Here is a 15,190-nt window from a genome sequence, read left to right as displayed (position 1 = left end):
AACCGCGACGCAATTCTGTCCTTTAAGTCCATGTCGCAATAGCACAATAGATGTCGAATGAATTAATACATATTCTTATTTTTATGCAAATGTTACTTAATGGACGAAAACAAGTGAACTTAACATGTACGGGATATTTATCTTGCGAAAGAAAACGAAAAAGTCTCCTGAAGTTATACCATGAGAAGTTAACTGGCGATAGAGCTATTTCCTGTTATCGCGACGATTTTGTTCAAGCTTTCACCGGCTGAAACGATTCTGGACTTATAAAAACACATTTACAGCTTTCTGAAAATCTAATTAAAAAGAGACCACAATCAGTTTTTGATTAAGATTTTTGTTATGGGCAGAGCTTAAGAGGAATCCATCTAATTGGGTGGCGTCAAGCATCTCCGATTCACTTTTGTCCTGTATTGTTGCAGTACACATGTGTACTGAGGAGTAATTCCCTAGAGATGCTTTAACCACTCGCTATTAATGGTATCACATTTCCTTTGCTTTTAATTTTCTTCGTTTTCATACGAGATTGAATGTCTGGTAGAGACAGTTGTTTCGAAAGACAGACTTGATTTGCATTGGGTTTCCAGTTCGACAAAGTAAACTTTTCCTTAGTTAGTTTTACAAACGTTACAAACATGGCCAGTAAAGAAGGCGACTCAGGAGATGTTCCATCGGTGGCTGGTTCTTTGATTATGATCATCATCAACACCATTACTTGTCCATTCACAGTTCTGCTCAACGCGCTGGTGATAAAGGCCGTAAAAACGACGCCTGGACTCCGTACCAACAGCAACATCTTGCTGTCCTGTTTAGCGGTGACCGATGTATTAACTGGTCTCTTTAGCCAGCCATTCTTTATCCTGTGGCAGATTTTCCTAATACTCGGTCTCAGTAACAGTAAGACACTTCAGAAATGCTTTCAGGTATCTGTGATTGTATTGCAAACAGCTTCATACCTCTATCTGATGTTGGTTACTTTCGAGAGACTTGTAGCGATCAAATTTACGATGAAATATTCAAACATTATAACTGGTGATAACATGAGGAGAGCAGTTTTATTAGTTTGGATCATTTCGTTCATTAATGGAGTTTTAAGGGGAATGGAAATGGTCAGAGTAGCAGGTTCTTTTGCAGGTCTTATTACTCTATCATGTATCTTTTTCCTTGCTTTTGTTTACGTCATCATGTATCGAGAAACACGTCGCCACCAAGAGAAGATAAAAAATCAACAACTGCCTCAAGAAGAAATGGAAAGATTTGCCAAAGAGAACAAGGCGCTGAAAACAACTTTGTTTGTTGTTGGTGCTGTTGTTATTTGCCTTCTCCCACTTTGTTTCTGTCTTATCGTTATAACTACAGGCCTTTACAATGCAATTACTTGCCCGATCAACCAACCATTGGTGATAACATGTGCCATGTTAAACCCGCTTGTTAATCCACTGATCTACTGCTGGAGACAAAAGGAAATGAGAAAGGTCATTTTGGAATAAGAACCCAGGTCGTGCATTCAGAGATACAGTGAAGGAGGGAAATGTAAAGAAAAGAGTGAACAACTTGATAACTATATTTCTAGATTTTGCGTTGGCCTTTTTCATCCACTCTTAAACAACTTGCTGTTTGTTGTTCTCTATAACAGCTAAGATTTTGATCACAAAAGGTAATTCAATAATCAACCTCGTGCAAGTTAGCAACATCGTTTGAAATCGGCAATCAGTGAAAGTCCTTTCTTTCAAACGGTGCTGGTGCTTGTCACAAATCTACTCCCGGAGCGTTCTAGAATACGTGGTAAATGTATGTAAGGAATCAGTCGTGTTGTAGTGGTTTTTGTTGTTTCCGGGGGTGACCGACTATTTGGAAAGCTATACCGAGAGAGTTACTGTGATATACTTCAGAGATTTTGTCTCGGGGAGCTTTTTCGACAACTGTGAGTTTGTCTGTGGCAGGCTAAGTTATAGTCTGTAGTGGACTTAAGTGAGATAATTAAGGATAATTACTTTATTGCTTTTAGGAGTCGCTTCTTAATAAGAAAATTCCTCAATGTTTGATAACATAGTTGGGTTTGTAGGATGTTAGCGTTCTTTCTGTCAGATAATCTATACCGTAACAATATTGTCTGCGATGAAATGCAAATACAAATAAAAGCAATTCAAATAAAATAAAGGCTTGGGATCCGATTTTGAGAATTTGATTCTTATTCAGATAATTGTATAGTTATGATTTCATGAATTCAGGACATCAAATAGATTTTCAACGTGTTTTCTATAACCAAAACACCAGACTATCATATTAAGGAATAAAACTAAACAGAATGGCAATCAGAGGGAAGATAAGTTATTTTGGTTCTCTTGCATAACCATAACATAACTTACTTCGGATGGAGAAATTCAAAGAATAGATTTCAAGGGTATGTGTCCTACAGTTAGCCGACAAAATTTTCATAATTTAAAATGACGCTACCTAGATATTCCAAAAACTCTGACAAAACTCTACATTCTCCTACTTTACTGGATGTCTACACGCACGACCTGGGTTCTTATTCCAATACTAACCTTTCTCAGTTCTTTTTTTCTTCAGCAGTACTGAAATCAGTGGATTAACAAGCGACCTAAGCATGATGCATCATGTTGCATCAATGGTACGTTGATGGGGAAAAAATCACAAAGGCCTCTTGCAGCGACAATATGACAGAAATAAAGTGGAAGGCAAAGAAAACCAGCACCGGATACAAACATCTTCTCCTTTGGGCAGTCGCTGTGCTTTCAGTATCTTCTCTCGGCGGCGAACTGCTGCTAGATATATGATGAAGAACGCGATGAAGAAAGAGAATAGATGAAATGGCGAGAAGTCAAAAGCTAAAACGAAAATGCTAAACGCCACCCAATAAGATGGATTTCCCTCAAGCTCTGCTCATAAATTAATCTTAATCCAAAAAAGACTTCCAGTTTCTTCCAGATATTGCCAAATGTGTTTTTAAAAGTCAAAACGTTTCAGCCCCTGATAGCTTGATCGCCTGTTCACTTACTTCATTACATAATTCTGGACTTCTTCCCTACCATCTCTCGATAAATGTTTCGTGTTTCATGAGCTGAATAATTCTCTTTCGTTAGATTAGATTTGCATTCAATTAAAAGCTGAATCTGTAAGATATAAATCAATTTATTTGACATCTGTCTTGGTTTAGTTTTTATATCGTGGCTACTTTAGCGCCATTTATTTGTCAATCATTGTGACTGTAAAAAGTAAAAATACAGTTTGAGCACAGTTCATTCATGTTTTAATGATGCAAACCGAAAATTGCATCAAGAAAACGTTCTTGATCAGTTTACGGAGGTTGTTAAAGTTCAGTTTGTTTTATGATTGCTGAGACTTTTGAATATCTAGATAAGAATGAAAACTCAGGCGGCTACTCATGACAAATGTATGCTCTTGAAATCTATTTCCTGAACCTCTCTATCCGATGGCAAGCCCTGTTATGTGCGAAACTCAATATTTTTATTCTCGTGCTCTGTCATACTGGGTTAGTTCAGTGATTTAAATTACAAAATATTGCGTGAAAGGAGTAGACGAGTTTTACACATGACCAAAACACAAATTATAAAACTACGGAACTACAGATGCGACAGAAGTCATTAAACTGATATTATTAAACTAAAACGATAAGCTTTAAACTCTCGAACGATAACACTGCCGAAAAAAAAAAAAGCGTAATTCTGTCCTTTAAGTCCATGGTGCAATAGCACAATAGATGTCGAATGAAAATACATATTCTTCTTTTTATGCAAATATTAGTTAATGATCGAAAACTAGTGAACTTAACATGCACGGGATATTTATCTTAAGAAAGAAATCGAAAAAGTCTCCTGAAGTTGTACCATGAGAAGTTAACTGGCGACAGAGCTATTTCCTGTTATCGCGACGATTTTGTTCAAGCTTTCACCGGCTGAAACGATTCTGGACTTATAAAAACACATTTACAGCTTTCTGAAAATCTAATTAAAAAGAGACCACAATCAGTTTTTGATTAAGATTTTTGTTATGGGCAGAGCTTAAGAGGAATCCATCTAATTGGGTGGCGTCAAGCATCTCCGATTCACTTTTGTCCTGTATTGTTGCTGTACACATGTGTACTGAGGAGCAATTGCCAGCAGATGCTTTTACCACTCACTATGCCAGAGTGAGAGACGGGTTGGAAAAGCTGGTCCGAGGGTCAGACTTGAATTGCATTGAGATTTCAATTCGATATGGCAAACTTCTCCTTGGCTAGTTTTACAAACACCACAAACATAACCAGAAGAGAAGGCGACAGAGATGTCCCATCGATGGCTGATTCTCTAATCATAATCATCATCAACACCATCACTTTTCCCTTCACAGTTATTCTCAACTTACTTGTGATAAAGGCTGTCAAAACGACGCCTCGACTCCGTACCAACAACAACATATTGCTGGCCTGTTTAGCGGTGACTGACGCATTAACTGGTCTCCTTGGTCAGCCATTGTTTATCCTGTGGAGAATTTTCCTTATATTCAATCTTAGTAGCAGTAAGACGGTTGGAACTTCTTTTATCTCGTTTCTACTTGTTATTCTTGTATCTTCCTACTTTCATCTGATGTTGGTTACTTTCGAGAGACTCATAGCCATCCAAGTTACAGTGAAGTACTCAAACATTATAACTGAGAAGAACATGAAGATAGCAGTGATAGTAGTTTGGATCATTGCGTCCTCTTATGGGGTTTTAAGAATGGGAAAGGTCAATACAGCACGTTATTTGACAGGGCCACTCGCCATTTCATGTATTCTCTTTCTTACTTTCGCTTACCTCATCATGTATCGAGAAACTGCTCGCCACAAAGAGAAGATAAAAACTCAACAACTGCCCTAAGAAGATGTGGAAAGATTTCTGAAAGAGAGCGAAGCACTTAAAACAACTCTTTTTGTCGCTGGTGCTGTTCTTGTTTGCCTTCTTCCAGTTGGTTTCTTTTTTTTTGTTGCAGTTGCGGGCCTCCGTGATATTTTCCCCATAAACTTACCATTGATATTTACATGTGCCATGCTGAACTCGCTTGTTAATCCACTGATTTACTGCTGGAGACAAAAAGAAATGAAAAATGTCATTTTCGGAATGAGAACTCAGATCGTGCATTTAGACGTACAAAACCGATAAACAAACTCGTTAGTTATTGTTTTGAGACTTGTACTTTCTATCACCAGAAGTAAGTCGATAATTAACCTCGTGCAAAATTGCCAACAACTATAGAGAATCAGCTTCTTCTGAATCTAGTTTTATTGTTGACAAAGCCGAATATCAAATTAATTATGCTGCTTAGAATGATTAGTGAGACTAAAGTGTCCAGCGACTGGTTTAGATGCGTCCTTGTCATTCCTTTCTACGTCGCGAAGGTGTTCTCGGAGTTGGTCACCAAGTCGTCTTCCCGTTTCACCAATATATAACTTTTTGCAAAAAGTGCAAGTTATGCAGTATATGGTATTGGCGGAGGGGCAGGTGATAAGTCCAGCGATCTTAATGGATTTCCTACGAAAGAAAAGAAAGGTTTTGCATTGTGAGCGAGCGCATTTGAAAGTTCCAGGTTGGTAATTAGTTTGAAATGAACTTCTGACCAAAAAGTTGCCTATGTTTTAATCGCGTTTGAATGAAATTAGCGGATGTTGCGAAAAGATAGTACCAGTCTATAATTCAAGACGCAAGATTTCGCTGTTGGATCCGGCGGAGTCAAGGGGTCGTTTTCACAGCCTTTATTACTAGCACGTTGAGGAGAATTGTGAAGCGAAAAGTGATGCTGTTAATGATGATGGTGATAATGTAACTAACCTCTAGAGGGACATAAGCTGTTTCGCCTTCTGCACTAGCCATCTTGGTAGCGTTTGTAAATTAATCTCGGAGTAGTTATGCGCGTTAAATATCCAGAGAAGATCACATGAACCTTTTAGTACCGGAGGCTTTTACAGAAGCGATCCACTTAACTGTGCATATGCTTCCACTTGCCGTAATTCATGAGGTTATTGATTTTGTCGGAAATCATAAAATGAAAAAAAAACTCAAAAAGAGTTTTGTGATAGAAAATCGCCCTCTATTCATTGAAATAAATTTGCTAAAGATCGTGAATTAATCATAAATAATGAATTTGTACGCTACAAGTACGGAAATAGGGGATTGTATCATATTGTAATTGACGTAATGTTAAGCAAAGCTAATGAGAGTTAGCGATTTTGGTACATATAATCAATGTTAGACTCAGTGAAAGTACTGACAGCCGGTTATCTTATGATCTTAGATAAAATCATCGGGTAATTGTTGTCGTACTTGCGTAAAATTGCTGAGAACCAGATTTTATTGAATCTAGTTATATTTTTGTGTTTTAATTTAGTTTTGTAAATCTAATTTAATTTTCTTCACCAAACTTTCAAAACGTTTCGATAAAACAATGGAGAGCCTTGATATGTACATGTCGTATTTTTTTTTCTTAGCTAGCTGGACACTTAAATAAGGTTCATTGTTTTCACATCTGTTGTTCCTTTTTGACAAGCTTCAAAATAAAAGAAGTAACTTTGAATTTTTAGGGGAATTATTTCTCGTTCACTGCTCCATTTTATCTTTAGATCATACAGCTGGCATCTTTCATGCATAAATACATACATAGATACATATATCCTTTATTTTGTGAAGCGGGATTATTACATTACGTGATCAGTATATGGCAATTTTGGTATATGATCTGTTTTCGTACAGTATCTTTTTCGGATTTGTTTGCTTAGTTTCCCCGGCTACAAACCTCTGAATACCTGGATGCAAGACATGAATCCATTTTCTAAATAGAGGCTTTCCTATTTCTTTCTGCCTCAAGCAGTAAATCATGCTCATGGAATAACAAGCAAGTTTAACATGGAATATGAAAATATGAATACTTAATAATAGGAAAAATATTATAGAGGCCTGTGGCTAAAAAAAATGAGGCAGAAAAAACTGTAAGAAGAAAAAAAGATAACTGTACAAAAAATAAAATGAAAAATTGTCTTTAATGCCTTTTTTCTCTTTGGTAAGTCATTCCGCTTCTTCTTAGGACAATCGCTATCCTTTTATTTTCCATATATGGCAGCGTTTCATGACGTAAACTCTCCTAAGAGAAGGCATGGAAACGATGTGTGAAATAACGACAAGGCCTGTTATAGAGCGTGATGCTGAATACATTTCCCCTCCCTGAAAAAGTTCTCTGTTTCTTTTTTAAAAAATATATCTCTCTCATAACTTTACAAATAAAGTAGCCGTTTTTCTTCTATTTCTTGATTGACATAGATTTTCTTAGTACATGCCCTGTGCGATAGCGCTCCCTACTAGCCAATCAAATGGCGTATCTAACAACATCTAAAACCATCAAATTTTCTTAGATAAATTAAAAGTCATGATGACATTTGAAATTTGGAGCAAGTGCTAGTACGGTGTGAATGAAACTATTTCGACTGATTGCCAATTTCCAAACATGTTAGTAATTTTGCATAAAATTAATTATCGATTCCTGTCTTCTGATCAAAAATGTAATTGTCGTACAAAAAAAAAATGACTAAGGAATTTCTTTTATCGGTGGATAGAAAAGGCCAAAGTAAAACCTAGATATATTTTCAAGATGTTCGCCCTTTTCTTTATATTCCCCTCCTTCAATGAATGTCTACGTACACGACCTGGGTTCTTATTCCAATAATATTCTTTCTCAGTTCCTTTACTTTTGTCTCCAGCATGCAGTAAATCAGTCGATTATCGAGTGGGTTTAGTATAGTATATCATGTTGCATCAATGGTAGGTTGATGGGGCAAATATCGTAAAGGCCTTTTGCTGTAAATACAAGACAGAACTAAAGTGGAAGAAGGCAAACGAAACCAGCACTGACTACAAAAAAAGTTGTCTTAGGCGCCTTTTTGTAAATCTTTCCACTTCTTCTTAAGGAAGTTGCTGTGCTTTTATCTATTCTTTGTGGCGAACAGCTTTCTCGATACATGATGAGGTGAGCGAAAGCAAGAAATAAAATACATAAAATAACGAGAAGAGCAAAGCTGAATCGGAAGTGCTAAACGCCACCCAATCTGATGGATTTCCCTCAAGCTCTACCCATAGACTGATGTTAATCCATAAGTGAAAGAGGTAAATTTTTAATCAGTTTTTTTCAGATATTGCCAAATGTATTTTTAAAAGTCGAAATTGTTCGGCCGCTGATAGCTTGATCACGCTGTTCAATCACGTCATCACATAATGCAGGATTTTTTTTATTATCCATCTTCCGATAAATGTTTCGTGTTTCATTGGCTGACTAATTCTTTCTCGTTAGATTAGATTTGCATTCAAATAAAAACTGAATCTGTGACATATATTGCGTTGTGGTGGCGGCTACCTACTAGAAATGTACTCTTGAAATCTATTTCCTGAAACCTTTTATGGGAGACTCATTATATGATTTTATTATCTTGCTCTGTCATACTGGATTAGTTTAGTGATTTATCTGACGAAATACTGCATGGAAGAAGTAGCCGAGTTTTACACATTACCAAAACACAAATTATAAAATTACGGAACCACAGATGTGAAACGAGTCAATAAACTGATATCATTAAGCTAAAACGGTGAAGTTTAAACTCATGACAGATAACAATGCCAAGGAAAAACTGCGACGGAATACTTTTCTTTAAGCCCAGGGCGCAGTAGCACAATAGATGTCGAATCAATCAGTACATACTTCTCTTTTTATGTAAATATTAGTTGATAGACGAAAACTATTGAGCTTAACATGCACGATATATTTGTCTTGCGAAAGAAAACGAAGAAGTCTCCACAAGTTGTAACATGAGAAGTTAGCTAGCAATAGAACTATTTCCAGTTATCGTGACAATTTCCTTCAAGCCTTTTACCGACTGAAACGATTTTGGTCTTATAAAAACACATTAGAGCTTTCTGAAAATCTAATTAAAAAGAGACCGCAATCAGTTTTTGATTAGAATTTTCGTTTTGGACAGTGCTTAAGAGAAATCCATCCAATTGGGTGGCGTCAAGCATTTCCAATTCACTTTTGTCCTGTATTGTTGCTGTACACATGTGGACTGAGGAGTAATTCCCAGGAGATACTTTGCTTTTAATTTTCTTCGTTTTCACTCGAGATTGAATGTCTGGTAGAGACAGTTGTTTCAAGAGACAGACTTGATTTAATTTGCATTGGGGTTCCAGTTCGACAAAGTAAACTTTTCTTTGTTTAGTTATACAAACGTTACAAACATGGCCAGTAAAGAACGCGAGTCAGGAGATGTTCCATCGGTGGCTGGTTCCATGATTATAATCATCATCAACACAATTACTTGTCCCTTCATAGTTCTGCTCAACGTGCCGGTGATAAGGGCTGTAAAAGCGACGCCTGAACTCCGTACCAACAGCAACATCTTGCAGTCCTGTTTAGCGGTGACCGATGTATTAACTGGTCTCTTTTGCCAGCCATTCTTTATCCTGTGGCAGATTTTCCAACTAGTCGGTCTCAGTAACGGTGAGATACTTCAGAAATGCTATCAGGTATCTGTGGTTGTATTGCAAACAGCTTCATACTTCCATCTAATGTTGGTCACTTTCGAGAGACTCGTGGCGATCAAATTTACGATGAAATACTCAAACATTATAACTGATAATAATATGAGAAGAGCAGTTTTGGTAGTTTGGATCATTTCGTTCATTAATGGGGTTTTAAGAGGAATGGAAATGGTCAAAGTAGCACGTTCTTTGGCAGGACTTCTTACTGTGTCACGTATCCTTTTCCTTGCTTTTAGTTACTGCATCATGTATCGAGAAACACGTCGCCACCAAGAGAAGATGAAAAAATTAACGACTGCCCCAAGAAGAAATGGAAAGATTTGCCAAAGAGAACAAGGCGCTGAAGACAACTTTGTTTGTGGTCGTTACTGTTGTTATTTGCCTTCTTCCACTTTGTTTCTGTCTTACCGTTATAGCTACAGGCCTTTTCAATGCAATTATTTGCCCGATCAGCCAAACATTGGTGATAACATGTGCCATGTTAAACCCGCTTCTTAATCCACTAATTTACTGCTGGAGACAAAAGTAAATGAGGAAGGTCATTCTTGGAATAAGAATCCAGGTTGTGCATTCAGAGATACAATGAAGGAGGGGAGTGTAAAGAAAAGAGTGAACAACTTGATAACTATATTTCTAGATTTTGCGTTGGTCTTTTCCATCAACTTTTAATGAACTCGCTAGTTGTTCTTTTATATGACAATTACGATTTTGGTCACGAAAGGTAATTTGACAATCAACCTCGTGTAAGTTACCAACATCGTTGGAAATCGGCAATCAGTGGAAGTCCTTTCTTTCAAACGGTGCTGGTGCTTGCCACAAACTTGCTTCCGGAATGTTCTAGAATACGTTGAAAATGTGTACAAGGAATTAGCCGTGTAGTTGTTGTTTTTGTCATGTTGCGGGCAGTGACGAATTGTCTGGAAAGCTATACCGTGAGAGTTACCGTGATATACTTCAGAGAAATGTTTTTAGGAGACTTGTTGACAACTGTGAGATTGTGTCAGTGGTGTGCCAAGTTAGAGTCTGTAGTGAGTTTAAGTGAGTTGAATAAGGATAATTACCGTATTTCTTTTAGGAGTCGCTCCTTAATAAGAATATTAAAATTGTTCGTTGGTTGATAAAATGGTTGAGTTTGTGGGATTTTATCGTTCTTTCAGTCTTCTAAACCATACCGTAACAATATTGTTTGCGTTGAAATGCAAATACAAATAAAAGCAATTGGCATAAAATTAGAGACTCTGGATCTAATTTCGAAAATTCGATTCGTATTCAGATAATTGTATAATTGAAGTGTTAGGTAGTTCCATTAATTCAGGTTATCAAATATATAGTTTTTTAACTTGTTTTCTGTAAGCAAAACAACACACTTAAGGAATAAAACCAAACAGAACGGCAATCAGAGGGAAGATAAGTTATTTTTGTATTCTTGAATAGTCAAAACATAGCTTACTTCGGAAAGAAGAACTAAAAGAATAGATTTCGAGGGTATTTATCCCGTAGCTAACCAACTAAATTTCCACAGTTTAAAATGACCCTAGATCTAGATCTAGATCTAGATGATCTAGATATTCCAAAAAAACCTAACAGCCTCCATAGGCTAGTAAACAACGTTTTCTCGATATCATTTTTGTTTGGATTTCAACATGTTCAAAACTGTGAATAATTTGATCTTCAGAGCGGCTGTGCTCAAACGGTATTTTTTCTTTCTTGCCCTCCCATCCCTGTTTTGTTTTTTAAATTTAAGGAATATTGCATGGCAAAAGTAAAGGGTTTTGCTCATTACTACAATTCAGATTATAAAACCACAGCACACTGGAGATAACAACAGTTAGGCTTGTCCCGATTGTGCTCGTGAAATACTGGAGGGTTTCTCACTAAAATGCTTTAAAAATTGCTATTCAATCTGAAAAAATCCAAAAATTGCTATCTTAATTTCAAAAGTTACTGGTTAAATTTGTCGATGGTTTTGAATTAGCGTTAATTGAAAGCTTTATTTTTCGGTCTTCACAATAATTGCTAATAAGATCGGTCGAGAAAAATAGCTTGAAACTTTGCTTTAAAGAGTTACTTGCAAATATGGGCGAAATTTAAGAATGGTCTTAAGTCTAACAGAACAAATCACAAGGTTTATTTGACGTCTTTCCGAAAGTCAATTTAGCCGATCATCTTAGATAAGGATCGCAATATTTGTTTAAAAGGATGAAAAAATAATGAAACTCACATAAATTGAAGTTTTCTATAAAATTGTTGACTTTTTTGGTCTTGATATGAGCTCTAACTTATATTTTGCTCAAAAATTGCTCAAAAAGGTAAAAAAGGAACATGCTCGAGATTGCTGGGAACGTCAAAAGTTGCCGAGATGTTGTCGAGCACTATCAGGAATAGGCCAAACACCGGTGCGAAAGAAATTCGTGGTGTTAAATTGAAAGTCTTTTATTGCTGACGAACCTAAGGCGGTGAGCTTTTGACTCACAGTAATTCACTGGTAAATGGCGATGAAAAAGACCCGATGCATATCCTTGTCTCTAAGCCCATGGCGGCAAGGCAAAGTAGACGTCATGTGAACTCATAAAACAAATTTATTTCAATGGAAACCTAAGTAAAACTTACCAACTTTTTAAAAACACATTTGGCAATATCTGGAAAGGCTAATTAAAATTTACTTTAATCACTTTTGGATTAAAATTTACTAATAAGAAAAGATTGAGAGAAATCCATCTGATTGGGCAGCGTTGAGTGTTTCTGATTCAGCTTGGTCCTGTATTGTTGCTGGGCATATGTGAAATGAGAAATTATTCCCAGGAAATGTTTAAACCACCCACTAGAAAAGGCTGTGGATTTTTTTTGCCTTTGATGTTCTTTGATTTCATGCCAGAGTGAGCGACGGGTTGAAAAAGTTCGTCCGAGGATCAGACTTACCTTGCACTGAGATTCCAATTCGACATGGTAAACTTTTCATTGACTAGTTTTACAAATACTACAAACATAACCAGAAGAGAAGGCGACAGAGTTGTACCATCGATGGCTAATTCTATAATCATAATCATCCTCAACACCATCACTATACCCTGCACAGTTATTCTCAATGTACTTGTGATAAAGGCTGTAAAAACGACGCCTCGACTCCGTACCAACAACAACATATTGCTGGCCTGTTTAGCGGTGACCGACGCATTAACTGGTCTCCTTGGTCAGCCATTGTTTATCCTGTGGAGAATTTTCCTTATATTCAATCTTAGTAGCAGTAGGACGGTTGGAACTTCTTTTGTCTCGTTTCTACTTGTTACTCTTGTATCTTCCTACTTTCATCTGATGTTGGTTACTTTCGAGAGACTCATAGCTATCAAATTTACAATGCTGTACTCAAACATTATAACTGAGAAGAACATGAAGATAGCAGTGATAGTAGTTTGGATCACTGCGTCCATTTATGGGGTTTTAAGAGGAACGGAAAAGGTCAATACAGCACGTTATTTGACAGGGCCACTCGCCATTTCATGTATTCTCTTTCTTACTTTCGCTTACCTCATCATGTATCGAGAAACTGCTCGCCACAAAGAGAAGATAAAAACTCAACAACTGCCCCAAGAAGATGTGGAAAGATTTCTGAAAGAGAACAAAGCACTTAAAACAACTCTCTTTGTCGTTGGTGCTGTTTTTGTTTGCCTTCTTCCAGTTGGTTTCTTTTTTGTTGTTGTGGTGGCGGGTCTTCGTCATATTTTCCCCATAAACTTACCACTGATACTTACATGTGCCATGCTAAACTCGCTTGTTAATCCATTGATTTACTGCTGGAGACAAAAAGAAATGAGAAATGTCATTTTCGGAATGAGAACTCAGGTCGTGCATTTAGACGTACAAAACCGATAAACGAAACTCGTTAGTTATTGTTTTATATGAGACTTGTATTTTCTATCACAATAACGGAGTAATTGGATAATTAACCTCATGCAAAATTACCAACATCGGAGGAAATCAGCAATCAGTGGAAATAATTTCTTTCAAACGGTATTGGCGTTTGCCCCAATTTTGTATTTGACTTTGATTTTTTATAACGCAGATTTCGCTTTCTCAAGAGGTGGCAGTTGTGTGATTTGACTGGCTTTCAGGAGGCCATATCTTCGAGAGCATTTATTAAGACAATCGTTCTCTAACTCTAGTAAAACTACAGACGACCAGCTTCTTCTGAATCCAGTTTCATTGTTGACATAGCCGATGGTCAAATTAACATACCGGCTTCACCGAACTTTCTACAACTTTCGATCATGCGAGTGGGACTTTTGATATCCACCTGCTTTTGTTTTTTTAAGAGCTGGGAAGCCATTTCTCACACACCTGATGTTGTATTAAAGTATTGCGACTCGCAGAGACTGTTTTTAAAATACCTTATCGAAGCTATGGCAACCAACCTTAATATCTTTTGTAATATTTGTACCTATAGTATAATTGAATCTTAACAAGATTCAGTCTACGGATGTTACTATCCAAATAAAGCTATTTTTAAGACGAATTCTATTCTATTCTGTTGTTCACAACGGCGTCAATAAAAAAGCTTTGAAACAATAACCTCGATTTGTTCCTACTTTTTGAGAGTATTGTGATGCATAAGAGAAGAGTGAAGGTAAGTCCTGTGAAGCTTTCTTGGTTTTTAGAAGTTCAGTTGCCGGAGATCACTGATATCCGGAGAACAATGTCGGATTTATGCCCTTCAGTTAGATATGCTAGTGCTCTAGTTTCCTTCCTCGTGATACTTGCTTTTGTTCTATTGGTCGTCGTGGTTGCTTTGATTTTGTATTTTTAAAATTCAATTGAAAGGGGTTCCAGGTAGAAGGTATTATCATTTTGATGACTATCATGCAGGAAGTCGATCGGAAAGGCTACAAGCTAATAACAGGGCTGCCTGAAGGACTATAATTGTTGAAAGCTAAAAAGAGTTGAACTAAGAATAATCTCTCAAATAAAATTCGGTTCATGTTCATCTCCCATAATCGATGCAAGTTATTTAAGTTCATATATTTCCTCGACGCATTCGATTATCCCGCTTCTTTGGATTGTTAGGAAAAATATCATACACGAACACGCTAGTCAGTTGCTGGTTAACTTGTGCTTGATACAGGTTGGGTTGTATAATTTTGAGATTTAATTTAGCATTTTGATATTTGAAAATTGTTTACTCAATTGATATCTTGATTTTACTACAATATTTACACAATTACCGAACTATACAGAGTGACCTAATACTACCAATAGATCAATACAGACCAATCACAGCCGACTTGCGATAATACAAGCCAATCACATTACGACTACAGACCAATCAGTTTACACGGACCGGTCGTTCAACACTCGAGTTATACCAGCTTCTCATTTGGTAATGGTATTAAATCATTATACGTATTATATCGTACGATATGAACGAGAACCCAATCAAAGCCATCCATCGCTTGATAAAAAATCCGCGTTTTTTTAAATTTTGAAGGTAGCAAGCGAAACCTTTTAAAAGTAATAAGAGCGAACCTGTATGATGTATAGCAAATTACTACTTCGTTGAGGGTTAAGTGTGTTCTCGCCGTGTTTGTCTGTTCTGCTAGTCTCCGAGGCATTATTTAATC

General features: G+C 36.8%; 1 protein-coding gene and 3 pseudogenes across 1 annotated transcript; all 4 read left to right on the top strand.

The window, feature by feature from the left end:
* The first annotated feature begins 569 nt into the window (after positions 1 to 569).
* LOC149040974 (adenosine receptor A2a-like) lies at positions 570 to 1,674 on the top strand (annotated as a pseudogene).
* Positions 1,675 to 4,134: 2,460 nt separating this feature from the next.
* On the top strand, positions 4,135 to 5,245 carry LOC149040973 (adenosine receptor A2a-like; annotated as a pseudogene).
* Positions 5,246 to 9,209: 3,964 nt separating this feature from the next.
* Positions 9,210 to 10,966, top strand: LOC149040972 (uncharacterized; annotated as a pseudogene).
* Positions 10,967 to 12,361: 1,395 nt separating this feature from the next.
* On the top strand, positions 12,362 to 14,077 carry LOC149040971 (histamine H2 receptor-like). The gene has a single exon (XM_089214680.1). It carries the CDS (start codon positions 12,522 to 12,524, stop codon positions 13,446 to 13,448), a length of 927 nt encoding a protein of 308 aa, XP_089070806.1. The 5' UTR covers positions 12,362 to 12,521; the 3' UTR covers positions 13,449 to 14,077.
* Positions 14,078 to 15,190: the final 1,113 nt, after the last annotated feature.

This window comes from Pocillopora damicornis, chromosome 8 (assembly GCF_964200805.1).
Source record: "Pocillopora damicornis chromosome 8, jaPocDami1.2, whole genome shotgun sequence".
Taxonomy (NCBI): Eukaryota; Metazoa; Cnidaria; class Anthozoa; order Scleractinia; family Pocilloporidae; genus Pocillopora; species Pocillopora damicornis.
This window is presented reverse-complemented; position numbering and strand designations above follow the sequence as displayed.